The sequence below is a fragment of the Apodemus sylvaticus genome, chromosome 8, assembly GCF_947179515.1.
Source record: "Apodemus sylvaticus chromosome 8, mApoSyl1.1, whole genome shotgun sequence".
Classification (NCBI taxonomy): domain Eukaryota; kingdom Metazoa; phylum Chordata; class Mammalia; order Rodentia; family Muridae; genus Apodemus; species Apodemus sylvaticus.
The window spans coordinates 112708077-112729776 of NC_067479.1; the positions used below are offsets into that span (position 1 = coordinate 112708077).

The window sequence follows — 21700 nt, forward strand, 5'->3', positions numbered from 1 at the left end:
ACTTATTCTCATTTAGCAAAGGTTTGTATTCTTCAATCTAATAGCTCCTAACTTCTAGTGTCTCAAAATCACCATCGCAGAGAAATTTGAAGTCAGGATGACATTGAGGCTGTGCTCAGGACTCAGTCCAGAGTGAGAGCAGTAGGTGGGACAGTCAGTGAAAACGCTGACATTTGGCCGAGTTGGGAGTGTGGCTTGGTTTATAGGTAATGGCCCAGGCCATGTGGAAAGAGTTGTAATTACTGAAGAGAAACCTGGTACTTGCACTGGAATGGCGGGAAAGTGCCAGGAGGGCAGGACAGCTTATTGAAGGCTCCATCTCATAAAAATATAAATCTGTTTGAAGGAGACTAAGAATGTGGTAGAACATAAAACCAGATACACTGAAGCTTATGGAGGAGAAGGTGGGGAAGAACCTTGAACACATGGGCACAGGGGAAAATTTCCTGAAGAGAACACCAGTGGCTTATGCTCTAAGATCAATTGACAAATGGGACCTCATAAAGGTGTAAACCTTCTGTAAGGCAAAGGACACTGTCAATAGGACAAAAAAACAACAAACAGATTTGGAAAAGATCTTTACCAATCCTACATCTGATAATGGGCTAATATCCATTGTATAGAAAGAACTCAAGAAGTTAGACTCCAGAGAGTCAAATAGCCCTATTAAAAATGGGGTACAGGGAATTCTCAACTGAGGAAACTCAAATGGCTCTGAAGCACCTAAAGAAATGTTCAACATCTTCAGTTATCAGAGAAATGCAAATCAAAAACAATGCTGAGATTCCACCTTAAACTAGTCAGAATGGCTAAGATGAAAACTCAGGGGATAGCAGATGCTGAAGAGGATGTGGAAAATGAGGAACACTTCTCCATTGCTGGTGGGGTTGCAAGCTGGTAAAACAACTCTGGAAATCAGTTTGGCGGTTCCTCAGAAAATTAGACATAGTACTACTTGAGGACCCAGCTATACCACTCCCGGGCATATACCCAGAAGGTGCTCCTACATGTAATAAGGACACATGCTCCACTATGTTCATAGCAGCCTTATTTATAATAACCAGAAGCTGGAAAGAACCCAGATGTCCTTCAACAGAGGAATGGATACAGAAATTGTGGTACACAATGAAGTACAATACACAATGGAGTACTATATAGCTATTTAAAAAAATGAATTCATGCTGGGCAGTGGTGGCGCACACCTTTAATCCCAGCACTTGGGAGGCAGAGGCAGGTGGATTTCTGAGTTCGAGGCCAGCCTGGTCTACAGAGTGAGTTCCAGGACAGCCAGGGCAACACAGAGAAACCCTGTCTCGAAAAACCAAAAAAAAAAAAAAAAAAAGAAAAAGAAAAAAAAACCAAAAAAAAAATGAATTCATGAAATTCCTAGGTAAATGGAATGAACTAGAAAGTGTCATCCTGAGTGAGGTAACCCAATCACAAAAGAACACACATGGTATGCACTCACTGATAAGTGGATATTAGCCCAAAAGCTCCAAATAAACAAGTTACAATTCACAGACCACAGGAAGCTCAAGAAGAAGAAAGATTGAAGTGGGGGTGCTTTGGATCCTCTGAGAAAGGGAGCAGAATATTTACAGGAACAATAAAGGAGACAATGGGTAGAGACTGAAGGAAAGGCCACCCAGTGGCTGCCCTTCCTGGGCATTCATCCTATAAACAGTCACCAGACCTTGACACTATTATAGATGACAAGAAGTGCATACCAAATGGAGCCTGTTATGGTTGTCTCTGGAGGGTTCCTGCCAGAGCCTTACACATACAGAGGCAGATGCTAGCAGCCAGCCATTGGACTGAGTGCCGGGGCCCCCAGTGGAGGAGTTGGAGGGCAGGCTGGAGGAGCTGAAGGGGTTTGCAGCCCCATGGGAAGAACGATGATGTTGGCCCATCAGACACCCTAGGGCTCCCGGCACTAAGCCATCAACCAAGGGCTACACATGGTTCCAGCCAAAAGAGTGACAGAGGAATGCCTTGTAGAGCATCAGTGGGAGGAGAGGTCCTTGGTCCTATGAAGGCTCAAAAGATGCCCCAACAAAGGGAAATCAGGGGTGGGAGGTGGGAGGTGGGAGGTGGGAGTGGGTCAGGTGGAGGGGCATATACTTGGAGGCAGGGGATGGGAGGAGGGGTTGGGGGTTTTCCGGGAGGGGGTAACCAGGAAAGGTTTTAGCATTTGAAATGTAAATGAAGAATATATTCAATATTTTTTTTTTTATAAAAACAAACAACAAACAGAATGTGGTGGAGAGGCTTCTCTCTTCAAAGCACCCCTCCAGGCTTAGCACAGGAAGGCTAGTGCAGCTCTGCTCCTGTGTGGCCAGCGCCATCCTTAGTTGCAGCAGAGCATGCCAGTGTCTTCCATGTGGTAGTGGTTTTCCAAGCATGAAAGGCTTAAGATTTGAGGTGGTCATGGAGTCTTATACCATAGTTTTAAAGAGACGCTGAGGTGAGGCAACCTGTGACCCAGTGTACTTTAAGAAACTAAAAGAAGGCCCCCAAGAGTGTACTGTGAAACTCTGAAGGTGAAGACCAGGTTTCAGTGGAGATACCAGGGTATTGGAGATGTCAGAACCATGGGATGTCCTCTACAGACAGCAGGAGGCATGGACTGGAGCTGGTCTGAGATGGAGGGTCCCTGACACAGGTAACAGAGCTGTGGGGGAGGGGTGCTTTGCAGGTTCCATTGCCACAGGTGTGGAAAGGTTGGATGTTTCCCTGCTGGGTTTCAGTCTTGCTAAGGAATATGCTAATTTTGTTTTTAACTGTTTCCTGTAGCCTCTGTTTTGTTTGTCTAATGGCCACACTATATTTCCATTCAGTAGAAGGGAAATGAGGGAAACCAGCAAACATAGTCAGTGCAGTTTTTCTTTATTGGATGATGGCTGTTTAGAAAGAATGCTGGGCAGGATTAGGAAGGTGGTGAGTACAATTAGAGGTGGAGCATGACCTTTTAAATGGCAGTGAGCAGGGTCTGACTCTGAGAAGGTGACAGTTGGCCATTAATACTGAGAGGGTAAGCTGTTGAGTAATGTGGTGGGGAGGATAACACAACTGATGGAGAGAATGAAGGCCAAGGTAGACCTGGGCTGTGTAGGAAACAGAGAGGCAGGCACCCTCTGAGTGAGTGCTTAGGGAAAGCAAGTGAGGTAGGCAGGGAACAGGACTGAACCTGTGACTTTAGAGACCAAGGACTGGGCTTTAACTTGTATCCCAAGACAAGTACATGACCGATGTCAGCTCTCAGTTAATAGAACCATTGGAGCTACAGTAGTATATAGTAAGAGAGGCTACAGATAGCAAGGTGTGTAAAACACTGAGCCTGATTATACAGTGACAGTTGTATTTGCTTAGCAAAAGACAACAGTGTGCTAGGCCGCAAAGTGGTAAGGGATAAAATCCAGACCATAGGCATCCCTCCCTCCATGATTTGTAAAATATTAATGGCTTACGTTAGAAAATAAAACTATTAGAGTTACACTAGATTATGTTGTGAGATTCTTCGGTGTGCTGGTAGTTTAGTACTACAGTTACAGAACTAGCAGGCAGGTAGTATACACAATGCGGATCAGTTATATGAAGGGGTGATTCTCACCTTGGGCATGCTGTTGAGGAATGATTGGATAGTTCATCATATCACTCAGTACACAGTACACAGTTTAAAACTTAGAAATGACCAGGCAGTGGTGGCGCACGCCTGTAATCCCAGCACTCTGGGAGGCAGAGGCAGGCAGATTTCTGAGTTCGAGGCCAGCCTGGTCTACAGAGTGAATTCCAGGACAGCCAGGGCTATACAGAGAAACCCTGTCTCGAAAAAACCAAATCCAAACAACAACAACAACAAAACAAAAAACAAAAAACCCCAAACCAAAAAACTTAGAAATGGCTTATGCACTGGTTGTTTTTGTGTGTCAACTTGACACAAGCTGGAGTTATCACAGAGAAAGGAGCTTCAGTTGAGAAAATGCTTTCATGAGATCCAGCTGTAAGGCATTTTCTCAATTAATGATCAAGTAGGGAGGGCTCACTTGTGGGTGGTATCATCTCTGGACCTGGTAGTCTTGGGTTCTACAGAAAGCAAGCTGAGCAAGCCAGGGGAAGCAAGCCAGTAAGAAACATCCCTCCATGGCCTCTGCATCAGCTCCTGCTTCCTGACCTGCTTGAGTTCCAGTCTTGACTTCCTTTAGTGATGAACTGCAGTGTGGAAGTATAAGCTCAATAAACCCTTTCCTCCCCAACTTGTTTTTTGGTCATGTTTGTGCAGGAATAGAAACCCTGACTAAGACAGCTTATTTCTAGAATTCTCCATTTATTTTCAGACAGAAGTTGACTGTTAGTAATTAAGTCCATAGAAAGTGAAACTGTGGACCAGAGGGAAATGCTGAATTATTTAGCTCTAAGAGGAACAAAATACCGACACGTACTCCAACATATGTATCTTGAAAATTTGTGCCAGATGAAGAAAGACAGACACTAAAGGCTGTTTATTGTATGGCTCCATCCACACGTCAAATAGGCGCATCCATGGAGGTAGGGTTTTTTAAGGGACAAAGGAAGCTGGGAAAATGTCTTTATGGGTTTGGGGTTTCCTTGTGGGTGGTAAAAGGTTTGGAACATTGTGATGTTTGTTACACTGAACTGTGAATGTAATAAAATGCCCTTAGTTGTACATTTTAAAATGGTGAATTTTATTTTATGTGAATTTTTCTACAATCTAAAGTAAATAAGCAAGCAAGTAAGCAATAAATAAATAATAAAAGGTGGTAGTAGGCTTGGGGGGCTGGATCAGCTGGTAGAACAGGGTCCTCAGGACCCCCGCAAACATGCAGAAAGTCAGGGGAAACAGTGTAGGTTTCCAACAGTAATCTCGTGCTGGGTTGCAGAGACAGGCAGATTCTAGGGGTTTGTTGCCTAGGAACTCATAGCTGAAATGGTGAGCTCCCAGTTCAGTAACAAATGCAGTCTCAAAACATCCCAGGGTAGATGCTGATAGACTAAGACATCTAACATCAACCTGTGCCCTTCAAGACACACAGACTTGTATACACCATGGATACATACAGAGACACAATAAAAATGTATAAAGAAATAAAAAGATGATGGTATTTACAAACTCTGATGGCTGAATAGCTTATGTCCTGGACACAGTAGTCGGCTTTCTAGAACAGTTTATAAAGGGCATGGGTGAGGAGCCAGGAAAGCTGGCCTGCAGAGTGAGGGACACTGCAGGCCGGGCGCTCAGCCAGGCCAGCAGCTGGGCCGCCTGGTGGGACAAGGGAGAAGGAAGCTAAGGGAGAAATGGTCTTTAGGAACAGTACAAGTAAAATCCATGCCTGGGAGCAGAAGAAAGAGCTTGTGATGTCAGGAAACCGTACTGTGGCTCTTCCCTGGTGGGGCTTTGCGACCACCCCTGAGTCTCAGTCAGTTTCTCCTTTTATAACATTGCTTTTAGAAGTGTCTGATTATAAGAGCATTGTTTAAAATATAAAGAGCTTATGAAGTCCCTTTAAGTGTAAGTAGTTAAAGCTTGCTACCCTTTGTTTCTGTGAGTTACCTGTTCTCTTTGCATAAGGCCCCACTAAGTATAAAGAGTGAAGTCTGTCGCCTCCTGCTTCCCGCCGCCCCTCGGAGCATACATGTGTTTCTAGTGCTTTCACCCATCAGTGTCTGTGCATAGGATATTTGGCTTGTTGTTTTGAATTGTTGTCTTGTTGTCTTTCATTTCTTGCTGTTGGACTCCAATGTCACAGCTGCATTTTGTCTGTAATAGAATTCAACAAAGCAGTTGAAAAGTACATTCTCGACCTCTGTAAGAAGAGGACAAGGGGCTGGGACATTATGGCCCATGCCTGTAATTCCAGCATGTTTCAGGTACAGGCAGGACATCAGAAATGCAAGGGCAGCTTTGACAACAGAATGAGTTTAAGGCTACCCTGAGCTACATGAGGTCCTGGTTTTCTTTTGGATTTGGTTTTTTCAAGACAGGGTTTCTCTGTGTGGTTCTGGCTGTCCTGGAACTCACTCTGTAGACCAGGCTCGCCTGACTCAGAAATCCGACTGCCTCTGCCTCCCAAGTGCTGTGATTACAGGCGTGTGCCACCACGCCTGGCTGCATGAGGTCCTGTTTGAACAACAACAGAACATACAATATGAGAGACCATAAAACATAGAAATCGCCACCATTTCCTCATACGTAGTGTGTCAGTGCTTTTCTAAGTCTTTGACATCTTTTTTTAAATTTTACTATTTTTTTGTGTTTGAATGTTTTATCTGTATTTTTGTGTGAATACATTACCCATGGAGGCCAGAAAAGGGTGTCAGATCGCTTGGAATTGGAGTTGGATGGTTGTGAACCACCAAGTAGCACCTATGGAAGAGCAGAAGCCTCATATTCTCCAAGCCTGCCTTCCAGCTGCTGTTGTAAGCCTTTTAATTCATTGACTCCTGACTGCAGTGAGACACTGTAGACCAGCAGTTCTTAACTTGTGAAGACCTCTCTGTTTATAGGGGTTGCATAAGACCGTTGGAAAACACAGATGTTAATGTTAACATTCATAACACTACTAACATTGCAGTTATGAAGCAGCAGCACAAATCATGGCGGGCTCACCACCACTTGAGGAACTGGGTTGTAACGTTAGGATGGCTGAGAACCACGGGTATAGATACGATATCTCTCTCCTGCCCCAAGTCAGGTAGTGGCAGAGGTGAGCTCCAGAACTGGGCTTCTCTCTAGCCCTTAGCTGTTGTAAAGATTCTGTAGAAATTTTTCAACAAAAGGCATCTTGAATTTTTTTGTGTGAAATTTCCCCAATTTAAATGTTGGTTTTTTAAAAACATATCTTTGTGGGGTGCAGTTCAGACTTGGCATGTAAAATGCAGAGTTCGATGTTTTGTTTTTAGTATAAGCCCAGCCTTGCACAAACATCACAATGTTTTCAGCATCTCTGAGAGAGACCCCATTCATATTAAGCTATAATCCAATGTTTTCCCTTCTTCAGGCCCATGAAAACTGCTAGTTTGCCTTCCGTCTGCATGGATAATTCACATAGGAATAGATGGAGACATATAATAATAATAATGACCATGTTAGCTTTCTGTTGCTGTGGCGGATGAACAGATTTGTTTCATGGCCTCGTGGTGTCTTGTGGAGGAGGCCTGTGCTGACCCGGAATAGGAACAGCACAGGTAAGCGCCTGGAGAGCAGAACTGCTTAGCTTAATTTGTGTGTGTGTGTGTGTGTGTGTGTGTGTGTATTCACTTTTTTTTCTTTTCTAAATTCTTTGTTTACATTCTAAAACACTTTCCCTTTTCCCAGTTCCCCCCTCCCCATATGTCCCACAAGCCTTCTCTACACCCATACTCCAATCACCTCCCTCCTTTTTCTCTGCCCTGGTAATCCCCTACAATGCTGGATCAGGCCTTTCCAGGATCAGGACCCTCTCCTTACATCTTCATGGGAGTCATTTGATATGCTACTTGTGTCTTGGGTATTCAGAGCTTCTGGGCTAGTTAATATCCACTTATCAGTGATTGCATTCCATGTGTATTCTTTTGTGATTGGGTTACCTCACTTAGGATGATATTTTCCAGTTCCAACCATTTGCTTACAAATTTCATGAATTCATTGTTTTTACTTGTTGAATAGTACTCCATTGTGTAAATATACCACATTTTCTGTATCCATTCCTCCATTGAGGGACATCTGGGTTCTTTCCAGCTTCTGGCTATTATAAATAAGTCTGCTATGAACATAGTGGAGCATGTGTCCTTATTACATGCCGGGGAATCCTCTGGGTATATGCCCAGGAGTGGTATAGCAGGAAGGACAAGGACAAAATGGCAACCAACCAAACTGGAAAAAGATCTTCACTAACCCTACATCCAATAGAGGGCTAATATCCAATATATACAAGGAACTCAAGAAGTTAGACCCGAGGGAGCCAAATAACCCTATTAAAAAATGGAGTACAGCCGGGTGGTGGTGGCGCATGCCTGTAATCCTAGCACTCTGGGAGGCAGAGGCAGGCGGGATTTCTGAGTTCGAGGACAGCCTGGTCTACAGAGTGAGTTTCAGGAACCCTGTCTCGAAAAAACCAAATCCAAAAAAAAAAAAAAAAAAAAAAAAATGGAGTACAGATCTAAACAAAGAATTTTCACCTGAAGAAATTCGGATGGCTGAGAAGTACCTTAAGAAATGTTCATCATCATTAGTCATTAGGGAAATGCAAATCAAAATAACCCTGAGATTTCACCTCGCACCAGTCAGAATGGCTAAGGTTAAAAACTCAGGAGACAACTGGTGTTGGCAAGGATGTGGAGAAAAAAAGAACTTTCCTCCACTGCTGGTGGGATTGCAAGCTGGTACAACCACTCTGGAAATCAGTCTGGAGGTTCCTCAGAAAACTGAACATGACACTACCGGAGGACCCTGCTTAGCTTATTGGTTGCAGGGAGTGGGACAGAGAACAGATATCTGCCCAGGTATCCAGGGTACTCCCCACCTCCCCTATCTCCCCACCCCTCCTACCCACTGTGGCTTCCATCCCTCCCCATTCAGCTGCAAACTGCTCAGTGTCCCCTGTGAACTCTGATGCACCAGAACCAGGCTTTTAGCACACAAGCCTTTGGCAGTTTATATACAGAGCAAAACAGTAACCTTTAAAAACTATATCTGTGTGTGTGTGTGGGGGGGGTGTACCATCCTCATGCATGTTAGTAGTTGCTATGACACATCTGGAAGTCACAGGAAAACTTGCAGAAGTTGTTTGTCCACTTTGACATGTATGGATCTTGGGAAGTCTCCAGGCTTTGCAGCAGCAAGTACTTTTACCCATGAGCCATCTTACTAGTGCTAGAGGTTCAGCTATGAATTAGGAACTATATGGATACATTACAGTTGTTTTGTTTTTAAAACAGGATTTCTCTGTAGCCCTGGCTGTCCTGGAACTTGCTTTGTAAACCATGTTGGTGCTTTTCTCTGCCTCCTGGTTCCGCATGGGCCTTGAGGAACTTTTATATTGCTTACCATAGTGACTGAAGGTTTTCTATATCTACCACCAACATATGGAATTCTTTTTTTTTTAAAGATTATTTATTTATTATATGCAAGTACACTGTAGCTGTCTTCAGACACCCCAGAAGAGGGCATCAGATCTCATTAAGGATGGTTGTGAGCCACCATGTGGTTGCTGGGATTTGAACTCAGGACCTTCAGAAGAGCAGTCAGTGCTCTTAACTGCTGAGCCATCTCTCCAGCCCAACATATGGAATTCTTTTGTGAGAATTTTTTGTTAATACAGTGCCCAGTGGATGTGGTCTCTGTCTCCTTCCTCCTGTTTAACACACAGTGTGTGGTGTATTCATGTGTGTGGAGAGTGAGTGCTGCAGCATTCTCCTTAGTACAATCGTTATCCATTTTAGATACAAATTACTCAGAGATAAACTATCATCAAAAAGAAAAACAAACAACAAAGCCCAAGGATAAAAATCCATTCTGTGAGCTGGGTGCTGCTGGAGTACACACCATTGATTCCAGCGCTCAGGAGGCAGAGGCAGACAGATCTCTTGAGTTCAAGGCCAGCCTGGTCTACAGAGTAGTTCCAGGACACCCAGGCCTACACAGAGAAACCCCGTCTTGAAACAAAACAAAACAAAACAAAACAAAACAACAACAACAAAACACCCCAAATAATCCATTCTGTGTGTTCACCATCTTTTCACTTTCTCTGAGATACATTCAAATCATAAGAACTTACTTTCGATGAAATACAAGGTATCTCCTTGGTTCTCTCCAAGAAATACCTCTAGGCAGGCTCTATCTAGCACATTTCTGATTGCTGCTAGTGTCCCAGAAACCATTTGGAAAATGTTCATGTTTTGTGAGGATGCTTGTTTTCTGGAGGGAGGCAAGGCATTTTTGAAAAGCATAAAAGGAAGATTTTTTTATCAAGAATTTTCAGTTCCCATTTTTTAATCTTAAAGTTCTTCATGTAGAATAGTTTTAGGGTATGCAGGGGTTGGGTTGGAAGAATCAAAGTCTCCAGGTTCTTCTTTTCATCAAAAGAGAATCTGAATTGAAAAATAGGAAGGTTTTGCTGTCGGCTGCTGCTGAAAACATTTGAAGTGGGACGGCCTTAAGAGTGCAAGCTCTGTATTTCTGGCAAGAAAGGTTAGGGATCAGTACAACCGGAACAGTGTTTGGATTCTCTTCCTCTTCTCCTCACCCCTCCTTTCTTTTCTTGCTTTCCCTTCTCTCCCCCTTTCCTCTCTCTTCTTCTCTCTCTTTCCTCTCCTCTCCTTTCTCCAGAGCCTCAGTATATAGCCCTGGGTGTCTTGGAATTCATAGAGATCTGCCCACCTCTCCCTCTTGAGTGCTGGGATTGAAGGTGTACACTACCATATCTGGCCCATGGCCTCATTTTTTTTTATATGAGAATGTGTGTGTGTGTGTGTGTGTGTGTGTATGTGTGTGTGTGTGTGTTCACACTTACCAGAAGAGGAAACAGGGAACCACAGTCATGAATAGTTTTTCAAATGTAGACTAGTGATGAATAACTAGTGATGTGGCTAGTCCTGCTTCACTCCTTCTGTAAGGAAGAGACAGATACAGAGAGACTAAGTGATGTCCCCAGAGCCACGCAGATAGGAAGTGGTAGTGCTTTTTTGCTGCTGGGCCTTTAAGATGTGAGATGTACAGTCAGTTCAGGGAAAGCCTTAAAAGTACAAAGGTGACATAGGGAATTATTTTTAACAGTGTGCTAACCTCTGCATTTTACTATAGGAGATAGCATGCTAAAACTCATTATAGTACGCCTCATTTATAGTTGAATGCTGGGCCACTATTCCATTTCTTTTTTTATAATTTCATCTTTTGTTTTAATTGCCCAACCTAAAGGCTTTAAAGATTTCAAATCAGGGTTATCATTATGCTTCAGGTAGCTATTAAACATCTAAGAAATATTTGAGTATTATTGATTACATTTCATGAATTACCTTTATGTTATAATTTATAAACTTGTACATTTTTCTCTTATTTTAAGCAGTTAGCTCTAACTGATGACTGTTTCTGTGGTATAATTAATATAGCACTATCCACACATGAGTAAGAAAACCAACCAAATAAAGGCTTTGAACTGTTTTATAAACAATGCATTTTGCAGAATGAGCACAGACAGGTTAAGTCTTCAGAAAGATAATTCTTGTTAGGTCTCTACTGCTGTAGATTTCTTAACTACCTCTAACCCTGTACTTGTCAGACATTCTGGTTACTGAGCTGGTAAATTGAATTATTCCCCATTCTTTCTCTACTAGACTACTGATGTATCTGTGATAAACTATTTTATGAGAGAGAGCAGTTAAGGACGGGCCGGGGAGACCCCTCATACCGAGCAGAGCCCATGCATTCTGGTGAAGACAGAGGGAGATCTGGCTAGAAGAGCAAGAGGGCATATGAACAAAGACAGGCTTTGCAAATTGTAGAGGAATGAGAGAGAGACAGACACACACACACACACACACACACAGAGAGAGAGAGAGAGAGAGAGAGAGAGAGAGAGAGCCTAACACATTCCTAATTCAGCAAATCTGATTTTCTTGTTGTTCAAATAACTTCAGTCCTTTCAAGTTGATAATAAAGAATCCTCTCTGTTATCAACCCTGTAATTCACACACATAAATATACTTAACTTACTGGTTTCCAGGTTTATTAAACATTGTATTGGGACTGGTGGTTTTCCCCCAAACAAAAATGCTTGTGTAGGATCTTGAATCATACAATATTTTTAGCAGGTCAGTCTCTCTCTCTCTCTCTCTCTCTCAATACACACACACACACACACACACACATACACACACACACACCCCTACACTGTATATACAAGGTGGGAAGAGCATTATGACATCTTTGAATGAATCATGTTGTGGGTGATATGCGCTGGCACCTCCTGGGGATGTCCCTACTAATTTTGGACAGTGAAGAAAGAGACTTTTTTTTTAATGCATCCTTGAAAGGATAAACTGATTAGAATTTGACAACATTTTTTCCTTAAGGAAAATAAAACATTTATTTGTATGTGTATATGTGCTTTGCCTGTGGGTGTGAATGTGCACCATGTGGGTGCCTGGTACACACTGAAGCCAGAGGGGCTTAGGACCCCTGAGGTGCAGCCTTCATATGGGTGCTGGGAATCGAACCCAGGTCCTTTGGAAGACCAGATGGTGCTTTTAATTGCTGAGCCATATCTCCAGTCTCCAGTTTTATTTTTTCACTGCATACATTTGGACTGGTATGGGGGTCTTTTAACACAAACATTTTGATAAATGCTTAATTGTTAATTCCTTCATGTATTCTGAAATTTTTTTTTTTAACCCTGGTGCCTAGTAGAGTGCCTTACATGGAGTAAGTCTATTATTTAAAGTATCAACAAGTACTGATTCTGTATAAGACACACTAGCCTATCATAACTATATTAAATGTATTTAAGTTGTATAGACTATTCTTTGTTTTTTATTTTTATTTTATTTATTTATTTATTTTTTTGAGACAGGGTTTCTCTGTGTAGCCCTGGCTGTCCTGGACTCACTCTGTAGACCAGGCTGGCCTCGAACTCAGAAATCCACCTGCCTCTGCCTCCCAAGTGCTAGGATTACAGGCGTGCGCCACCACTGCCCGGCTGTGTATAGACCATTCTTTTTATAGTTTGAGAGGGGGTATGGAGGATGGAATATTTATAAACAAGGTCATTAGTTTCTTTCCTGATAGGAAAGTATAAGGAATACTTTTAAAAAGTTGCCAACATTTGAATAGCAGACAAACTTACTTTTGCTTCCATTGGTAACTCTTTCAAATTACTAATTAGGAGTCCTAAAACAACTGCAGATAATACTAGAATCTGCCTTTTTTATAAAGCAGTAGGACTTTTGATGGGTGATAAAGAGGACCTGGCTGGGAGATGCAGGAACCGTGTGTCTCCACATCTTTAATTTTGTAGTAAATATCACTGATGTGCAATGCGACGGATACTCTTGCTCAGTTTGATGCAAGTCAGAATAATAATTTAAACTTAGTACCAAGTGCTTTCGAAGGATCTTTCCCTGTAGTCCTTAGAAGCCTGGCCTTATCTCCCTTTTACAGATTAGGGAACTGACATATTGAGAAACTGGGTAATGTGCCCATGGGTGTTATGTTTGTAAGTGGAAGAACTCCATATCCAGCAATAAGAGACTGGCTTTGGAGCCCTGCCACCCTTTTCTTGTTAGTTGTTTTGTTTTCGTTTTGTTTTTGTTGGTTTTTTGACAAGTTCTCTCTGTTATGTAGCTCTGGCTGTTCTGGAGATCACTGTAAACCAGGCTGGTTTTGAACTCACAGAGAGCCACATGCCTGTGCCTCTCCAGTGCTGGGATTAGAGGTGTACGCCACCACTTAGTCTCTTTGTCAGTTGTAAATAATACAACATTGACTGTATAAAATGGTTAATATTAAAACAATGCAAATAAAGTACCTACAGCATATCCCTTGCACCTTGGTGCTCAATAGGTATTATTGAATTATTGACGTGTTTTAATAACTGTCATGATGCTGAGATCTTATAATTTTAAGGTCTGTTCTGTTTTAGTATACTATATAAAAACTTTGAAAACGAAAGAATTACCAAGCAGACATCAAATTGCCATCTTGATCTTTATTGGTTGGAGGTTCCATATTGTTGTGAAAGCAGAAGGCTCAAGCCCCTGATTTTGAGAGTGGAATCTTCAGGGCCTGAGATGAAGCTTCATGGTCTCTAGTCTCGCTTTTCCTTCATTCTCACCCTCTCTGTCCAGCAGTCAGAATGTTGGTACTCACCGCACAAGCTCCCCAGGGTGGTACCTAAGTGCTTTGTTCTGAGTATCCAGGAGCTGTGGTCTTGCTATCTCAACGGTAGTGCATCTATCTAATCTCTGCATTAGGTTAGCAGTTCCAAGGACCAGTAGAATTCAAATTTTAATTTATCTTAAATGTAGAATTACAAAATCCAAACTAATAAATAATTCATAGATATTACATCTTGGGAAACATTTATGCAAATGTTTCAATGAATCTAGATTATTGAAATATTTGACAATCTGCATTGGAAATGGATAAGCTATGTTGAATTAGTAATAGTAATATTCTTAGAAAGTTAAAAGTTACAGAAAATAGTTTTTAGATTTAAAAAATCTTAAATTTAAAAAAGTCATCTCGATCAGTTTTGATTACATCCATCCCTTGGTATTCCAGGACCCCCACAGAATCCCAAAATGACAGATGCTCACGTCCTTTCTATAAAATGATGCATAACCTACGCACATCTCTCAGTCTACCTACATCACACCATCTCTGGATTACTTACACTACTTACAGAAAATGTAAATTCTATGTAAGTAGTTGTTACACTGTATTTCTGGAAATTTTAAAAAAATATGTAAATGTTCAGCATGAATACAGTTTTCAAATTATGGAAAATATATCCAAACTTCAGTTAGTTGAATCTGTAGGTGCACAGCCTGACTGTTCAAAAAGGAACTGTCCTTTGATAAACACTCAACAGATTCCCTTTTTGGATTTCTTGGTGTTCGATCCAGGGGGAAAAAAAACCTCATACATACATTTCTAAATGTGACTAACAGAAATTGTGCTTATGCTTTCTTTAAGACACGTTTTTTACTGTATTTCTTAGTCGTTTCTGGATTACTGTGCTGCCGATAGATACTCTTGCTTCAGTCTCCCAAGTACCTGGGGACTCTGGGTGCAGGCTTTGAAACTTGCGCCATTTTCACCAAGTCCTGACCTTAATACATTTTGGAAACATTTCCATATTCACTTTTGCTTTCATTTAAACATTTAAAGGGTTTTGTAAGTTAGGTCATTTCTTCAACAGAGATGTTGGTCACATCAGTCTTACTAGATATTTGCTTTAAAAAAAAAAGCCAACAAATAATAGCAAGTACCTCCTCACCTAGTCCCAGAAGTAAGCCTGAGGCTTTGAGCAGGCTAGAAAAGTGCTGCTTTACCGAAATGAGGTAACAGAATAATAGGAGCATTTACTAAGGGCTCCTTGTGATGGTCCACTCCTATGCTTTACTTGTTTGATGGCGGGGAGGGGGTGAGTTTATGTGCTAGTGCTTAATTTAGTGATTCAAATCTGACCACAGTCTTTGGTATGTTCCTTAAGCCATGGGGTCTCATCCGATCCTAGGGAAGGCAACCGTAAGTAGTAAGAGACTAACAACTCAAGTTTAAAGTGATACACTGCTTTTGTGGCTCCCTTCTTGCTGGAGAAGAAATTCAAGTTCCCAGGACACCGTGTGACCTTCAGTTGTGGGCATTGAAGTACACGTGCCAGGCTTGCCGAGTGGCGGGGGCTTGATGCAGACACCTGGGCTAACACCTGGGCGGCATTTTCACACCTGCCACTGGCAGCTTTGGTTTCTGGGCATCCGCACAGTGGAGGCTTCCCATTCATGCTCCAGCTACCGTGCAGCCTCCCGCGAGCTCAGAGCGAAGTGCTGGTGCCAGGGGCTCGGGAGGGAGGGCCTGGGCGACGCTTTCGTCGCTGCGCCGGGCCGACCGGCAGGCTCTTCCATAGGTGGCTGCGTTTCCGACTTCGCCCTGGCTCCACTCCGGGGGCTTGACGTGCAAACTTCGCCGGAGCGAGCAGAGAGGGAGGGACCGGCGAGGGGGAGGAGGCGACAGGAGGCGCCTCCGCTTAAGGGAGCCGGCCGGGCGCCGCCGCTCGGACGGACGCGCGGACGGAAGGAAGGAGCGGGGCTGCCGGCTGGGCCGGGATGCGAGCGCCCGCAGGGTGGGCAGCCGCGGGCCGGGGCGCGGGCGGGCCTGAGGTCACGGCAGGTCGGCTCCGAGCGCTGGCCTCCCGAGCCGGGCCGGGCCGGGCAGCCAGCGCCGCAGTGGCGGCCACAGCCGGCGCCCTACGAGGGCCGCGGGAGGCGAAAGCGAAAGCCAGCCGCGCCGTGGACTTTGCGCCCGGGCGGGGGCGGCGGCGGGGGCCGGGGGCTGTCAGCACCGCGGGCCTGCGGGCCGCGCACGCCGCCGGAACTCCGTGGAGCCTCCTTAAAAGCGGCCCCCGCGCCACTCTTTTCCCCCTTTTTGTTACATTGTAGGAGCGGAAAGAATGTCGGAGCGGGCCGCGGATGACGTCAGGGGGGAGCCGCGCCGCGCGGCGGGCGGAGCTGCGGCCGCCCGGCAGCAGCAGCAGCCACAGCCTCTGCAGCCCCAGCGGCAGCACCCGCCGCCGCGGCGCCCACGGCCTGAGGACGGCGGTACCGGGGCCGCCACCACCTCGGCTGCCGCCATGGCGACGCTGGGGGAGCGCAGGACCTTGCCCAGTCCCGAAGCGATGCTGGGACAGTCGTGGAATCTGTGGGTGGAAGCTTCCAAACTTCCTGGGAAGGATGGTGAGTGTCCACGCCTCCCGGTTCCCCACGCCCCCTCCCCCTGCCTCCCCCTTCTCCGGCCCCGCTCCCCTCCCCCGCGTCTTGTCCTGTGACTGCCCCCTCGGGGGGTCAGAGATGCTATCTTTTGCTGGGTTGTGGAACGCTCGCGGAGGTGCCCACACCTACCCTGTGCTTGCGTGAGCGTGCGTCACACTCCTTGCCACTGACCTGCCTCTCCCCTCCTCCTGTGTGTGTGTATCTCCTAGGGACGGAATTGGATGAAAGTTTCAAGGAGTTTGGGAAAAACCGCGAAGTCATGGGGCTCTGTCGGGAAGGTGAGTCCAGCCCCCCTGGTGGAGTTTATACCCAACCTTGGGGAAGTTTTCTTGTTGCTTCAGCCCACCTTCCCTGCTTGCCACATTGAGGCTGCTGCTGAAGAGGAGGGAAGAGGGTGGACAGAACATTTGGAAAACAATCTGATTCCCACCTGATCCCTTCTGGAAACAGCAATTCAAAGTGACCATAGGAAACAGGCGGGGTGTTTAACCTAGATCCTTTTAGTTATAAACAGCACCCAGGAGAGAAAGAGTTCTAAGTATTGGAAAGTAGTGCCTTTTCGAGGATGGTGTAGAGCAGGAGCCCTGACCAACCCAGGCTTTCTTAAGGCAAAGAGACTGGGTTTTGAATTGTTGTTATTATTTTATTATTTTGGCTTTTTGAGATAGGGTTTTCCTGTGTGGCCTTGGCTGTCTGGGATTGTGCTGGTCTTGAATTGAGAGATCTGCCAGCCTCTGCCTCTTGAGTGCTGGGATTAAAGGCATGCACCACCCGGACGGGCATTTGAACTTTAAAGCTAAAAGTATTTAAACCTCCCTGTACCCTTGTTTGTATGGGATTTACAGCAAATGTTTACGATCGTCACAAGCAAGGAGTACCTTCAGGATGTGTGTGATTGTTGGCTTCGCCAGATAAGGGGACAAGAATACAGAATTTTACTAACAGTAGTAAACCAAAGTCTACTGATTGATTGACTGATCTAAAGGTATGCTGTCAGTGAAAGTCAGGTTAGGAATCTGGAAACTTCGATCTGTCCTTGTCAGTACCCTTTTTCTATGACTTTTGATTCATAACGACTACCTGGGCAGTCTGGTGAGAAAGGCCTTGAGCCAAGGTTGGGACTCAGGGTACTGAGTTTACGCGTGCCCATGCAGTTTGATTTCTCACCTGTAGTGGTTTATTTTGGCAGAGTTTTTGTTCAGGATTCAAGAAGCAGAAATTTGGCAGCTGGGTTTCTAAGTCCACTGCGGCTCCTGACTGTGCTGGCTTCACAGCTGCAGGTTCAGCCCTCACCGTTTCTTCCTTTGCCCCGCTTTGGCTTTTTCAGCAGCCACAGGTCTGTTGGTATTGCCAGGAAGAGTCAGACTGATGGCAGCCCCATGAGTGCTTCTGGTTGGAACAGATTATAGGGCAAATTAGTTGATTTTTGTGAGGCTTGCTGTTTAAGGGGAGAGGAAGGAGGGAAGCACAGGACTCGTTGGTGATGTTGCAATAGGAAAATCAGTTGCTAGTCCGGTTTTAGTGGGGACTTGGCAGTCTGCCGGGGCTTGAAAAATTAAGATCACTAAGTGGCAACTCTGGAAGGAAGCGTTAGAGGGGAGCCTTAGAGGTCCTAATCCACTCTCCCTCCTGGTTTTCATTCCTGCTGCGGATATAGCCCCTTAAATGGCTCCTAAGTCTCTGAAGACAGGATGCTGAGTGTTGGTAATTCCCTTGTAGAGGATGAATGTGTTTCCTTGAATGCCTTGATCCCTGAGACTCAAGAACATTTAGCAGCTGAACCCATTTCTGTTCTGTTTGCTATTTTCTAATGGGAATGGGTCGTTAGGAGATTTTCCGCAAAGCTCTAAGATCTCATACCTAAGGCCAAAGGGAGTCATGAACCTAGTTGTATTCTCAATCTATAAAGCAGTTTGTTACAGGTTGGTTTGGGTGATTTTTGTTGTTGTTTGATTGATTGCTTTTGGCAAGGTCCCTCTGTGTGACTCTGCCTGTTCTGTAACTCACTGTGTAGATCTCCAGCTGGACTGAAATTTAACAGAGCTCTCCCTGCTTCTGCCCGCAGAGTTCCACAGTATTGGGGTTAAAGGTGTGTACTACCCTACCCTGCTTACATCTTTAAAAACATTACTTTTACATTTTATTTGCCTTTATGTTATGTGCATTAGTGTTTTGTCTGCATGTATGTCTATGTGAGAGTTGTGAGCTGCCATGTAGGTGCTGGGATTTGAACCTTGGTCCTCTGGAAGAGTGGTCAGATGGCTGAGCCATCTCTCCAGTTGGCCAGACCACCCTGCCCCTTCCATCTTTTTGAAGCTGTTCTCCATTTAAAGATACTGCAGCTGACAGGTTGTCTGGAGCTTATGCTGCATATTTTAAGTAAAGACTGAAGTTTAATTTTTATTTATTTATTTATTTTTATTTTCTTTTTTGGTTTTTTGGAGACAGGGTTTCTCTGTGTAGCCCTTGGCTGTCCTGGAACTCACTCTGTAGACCAGGCTGGCCTTGGACTCAGAAATCCTCCTGCCTCTGCCTTCCAAGTGCTGGGATTAAAGGCGTGTGCCACCACGCAGAGTTCCACAGTATTGGGGTTAAAGGTGTGTACTACCCTACCCTGCTTACATCTTTAAGACTGAAGTTTTAATTCAATCACGTCTTCATTTGTTACTGAAAAGTCCAAGCTGGAAAGACTGAGGGTGACTACCTTGACTGTAGGGGGGGGGGGGTATGTGTTTGTGTGTGTGTGTGTGTGTGCCAGGGAAATGGTTTGGTTGGTGAGGTGCTTACTGTGCCATTGTGGAGACCTGAGTGTGATTCCTAGACCCTGCATGAACCGCCCACCACTCATGCCTGTTGGCTCATGCTTTTAATCCCACTGAGGGGGCGGGGAGGCTGGACAGAGTGAGCAAGCGCTGTATCTGGGGCTTCCTGTCCATCCAGTCTCATCGGCCTGGTGTGCTCCAGGTCAGTGAGAGACCTTGTCTCAAACAGCAGAGTGGATGGCTCCAGGGAACTGGCATAGCTGAGGCCGACTCCTGCCCTCTGCGTAAGTGTATGGCTCAAACACACCCACACACCATCCTAGAGACGATGGCACATGAGTACCTGTGTGCTCTGTTAACACGATGGGCTCATTCACCATTGTCTTTAGTTAAGAGTCTTGCACCAGTCAGTGATGTTTTGGAATTAAATCTGTATGCATTTCTCTCATCAATGAAGTTAAATTGTGAAGAAATATGTATCTATGTATATCATTTGACATATTAATGAAATACTAAAAGTGAGAGACTCTCCGTTATGAAGATATTTAAGAATATAAAGACCCTGATTCTTTAATTCTTCAATTTGGGATTTATTAACTAGAGTGATACCAAACATGAAATATGAAAGTAGATTTTTGATCTCTCTGAAAATAGCTTTTATTTTGGAAAGGAGATGATATTTATTTGGAAAGGTTATTGTAAAAGGTGAAAATAAATTAGATAAAATGACCTGGTGCACAATAGCATCTTTGACCCTTTCAACTCCTGTTAGAACTGACTTTGCAATTTGCTTTTTATCATCTTTTCAACTTAGGACCCTTGAATGGGCCTTTCAAGGTGTGTGGGTACATGCAAGATAATGTGTATTCCTGCTCTCCAGGGCAAGTGGCTGAAGCCAAAACTCAAAACTGCAAAGTTAGATGCTCTTGTATTTTTTTCTCTTTTCTCTGTAACTTGCTTTAGTCAGTTTGTTCATGCCCCAAAATTAGTGCTGTGGAAGAGGTGTGGAGCAGTAAAGTTAGATGGTAGCAGTATGGTCCTGAGTTAGGTCATTTGTCCTCTCTCATGGAGAGTGTCAGTGTGATAAGGCAGTCACCTTCCAGAGATCAGCCCCTTGGTTATCTGCATCCTGATTTCATACTGCTCACCTCTGTAACTTATAATATTAGTTGATGGCATTGTGGAGTTTGTTGAGCTAAGGTTGATAATATATTTTGAATTTTTAATAATCAAACTCAAAAATAAGTTATGTTTTTCTTTAAAGTTTTAAATTAAAATTCTACTTTAAAAATTTTCACAAATTCTTTATTTGTGAAATTTACCAAAATCTATGTTTAAATGGAATTAATTGGTGTGAATAACAAATTAGGAACTTTTTTGGTTATTTATTTATTTATTTATTTATTTATTTATTTATTATTCCTTTACACTCCAGATTTTATTCCCCTCATCCGCCCTCCGACTCTTCCACATCCCATACCTCCTTCCCACCCCCGTCTCCATGAGGATGGCCCTACCACCTATCACCCATCACCCACCACCTACCACTCACCCAACCCGACCTCTAAACTCCCTGGGGCCTCCATTGTCTTGAGGGTTAGGTGCGTCTTCCCTGACTGAACCCAGACCCAGCAGTCCTCTGCTGTGTATGTGTTGGGGGCCTCCTATCAGCTGGTGTATGCTGCCTGGTTGGTCTTCCAGTGTCTGAGAGATCTCGGGGGCTGATTAGGAATTTGATATCAATGTCTAGACCCTTAGGGAGACTTAAAGGATGAACACGTGAAGTAGTTTTTCATGGCACCCTTGCCGACTGTGTCTGGCAGGAGTCAGTGGCCGTGGTGCTGGGTACTTGCTCTGCTTCGGAAACTGAACTGCAGCTTCACTGAATCCACTTGAATGATACCCAGCCACCTCGAGCTTTCCTTTGTTCTCTTCACGCTGAGGGTGTTTTAGGTGATGGCTCTTTGTTGTGTGCATCCCTGGCCAGAGGCGTCGATGAAGGCATATTCAGCTTCTGTGCACTGCTGGGCTCAGGAAACATTTGCTGAAAAGTTAAAATGGTTGGGACTCCTGGGAAGATTGAACTGCACTGCTGTGGAGTGCCTGGTTTAAACACCTGACTTCCGTTGTAGTGGGGGTATAGGTAGGACTACTTTAATTTGGCTCTGGGAGAGGCCAGAGGCTGACAGCATTTGATCTTGCTTTCCCCAAAATTTAGTACCCACTTACACTTTTCTAGAAAGAGCAAAGATACGTAGTATCCCTTATGCCTGATATTTAGGCACAGCAGCACTCTAGCAACCCAGCATGATGGTCCTTACTTGTGACAGGTGATGTCCTTATCTAAGTAATAGGAATGCTGTTGAGCACAGTGGAAAAAGAGGCTAGCTGGTGCTGTGGCAAGCTAGCTTAGTGAGGAGTATAGCCTCTGTCAGGGCTATCTCAGCAGTACTACC

General features: G+C 44.3%; 1 protein-coding gene across 4 annotated transcripts in view; it reads left to right on the forward strand.

Moving 5' to 3' along the window:
• The window catches only part of Atxn7 (ataxin 7), a 159555-nt gene that overhangs the window by 36096 nt on the left and 101759 nt on the right, over positions 1-21700 (forward strand). For 3 of the 4 annotated variants that reach the window (XM_052190351.1, XM_052190350.1, XM_052190349.1), the window contains 2 exons: positions 16153-16446; positions 16692-16760. In XM_052190351.1, coding sequence (XP_052046311.1) covers positions 16164-16446; positions 16692-16760 — 352 coding nt within the window. In that variant the 5' untranslated portion in view covers positions 16153-16163. Of the gene's footprint in view, positions 1-15583; positions 15837-16152; positions 16447-16691; positions 16761-21700 lie in introns of those variants that run through there. The other variant, XM_052190348.1, reaches the window with a different exon arrangement.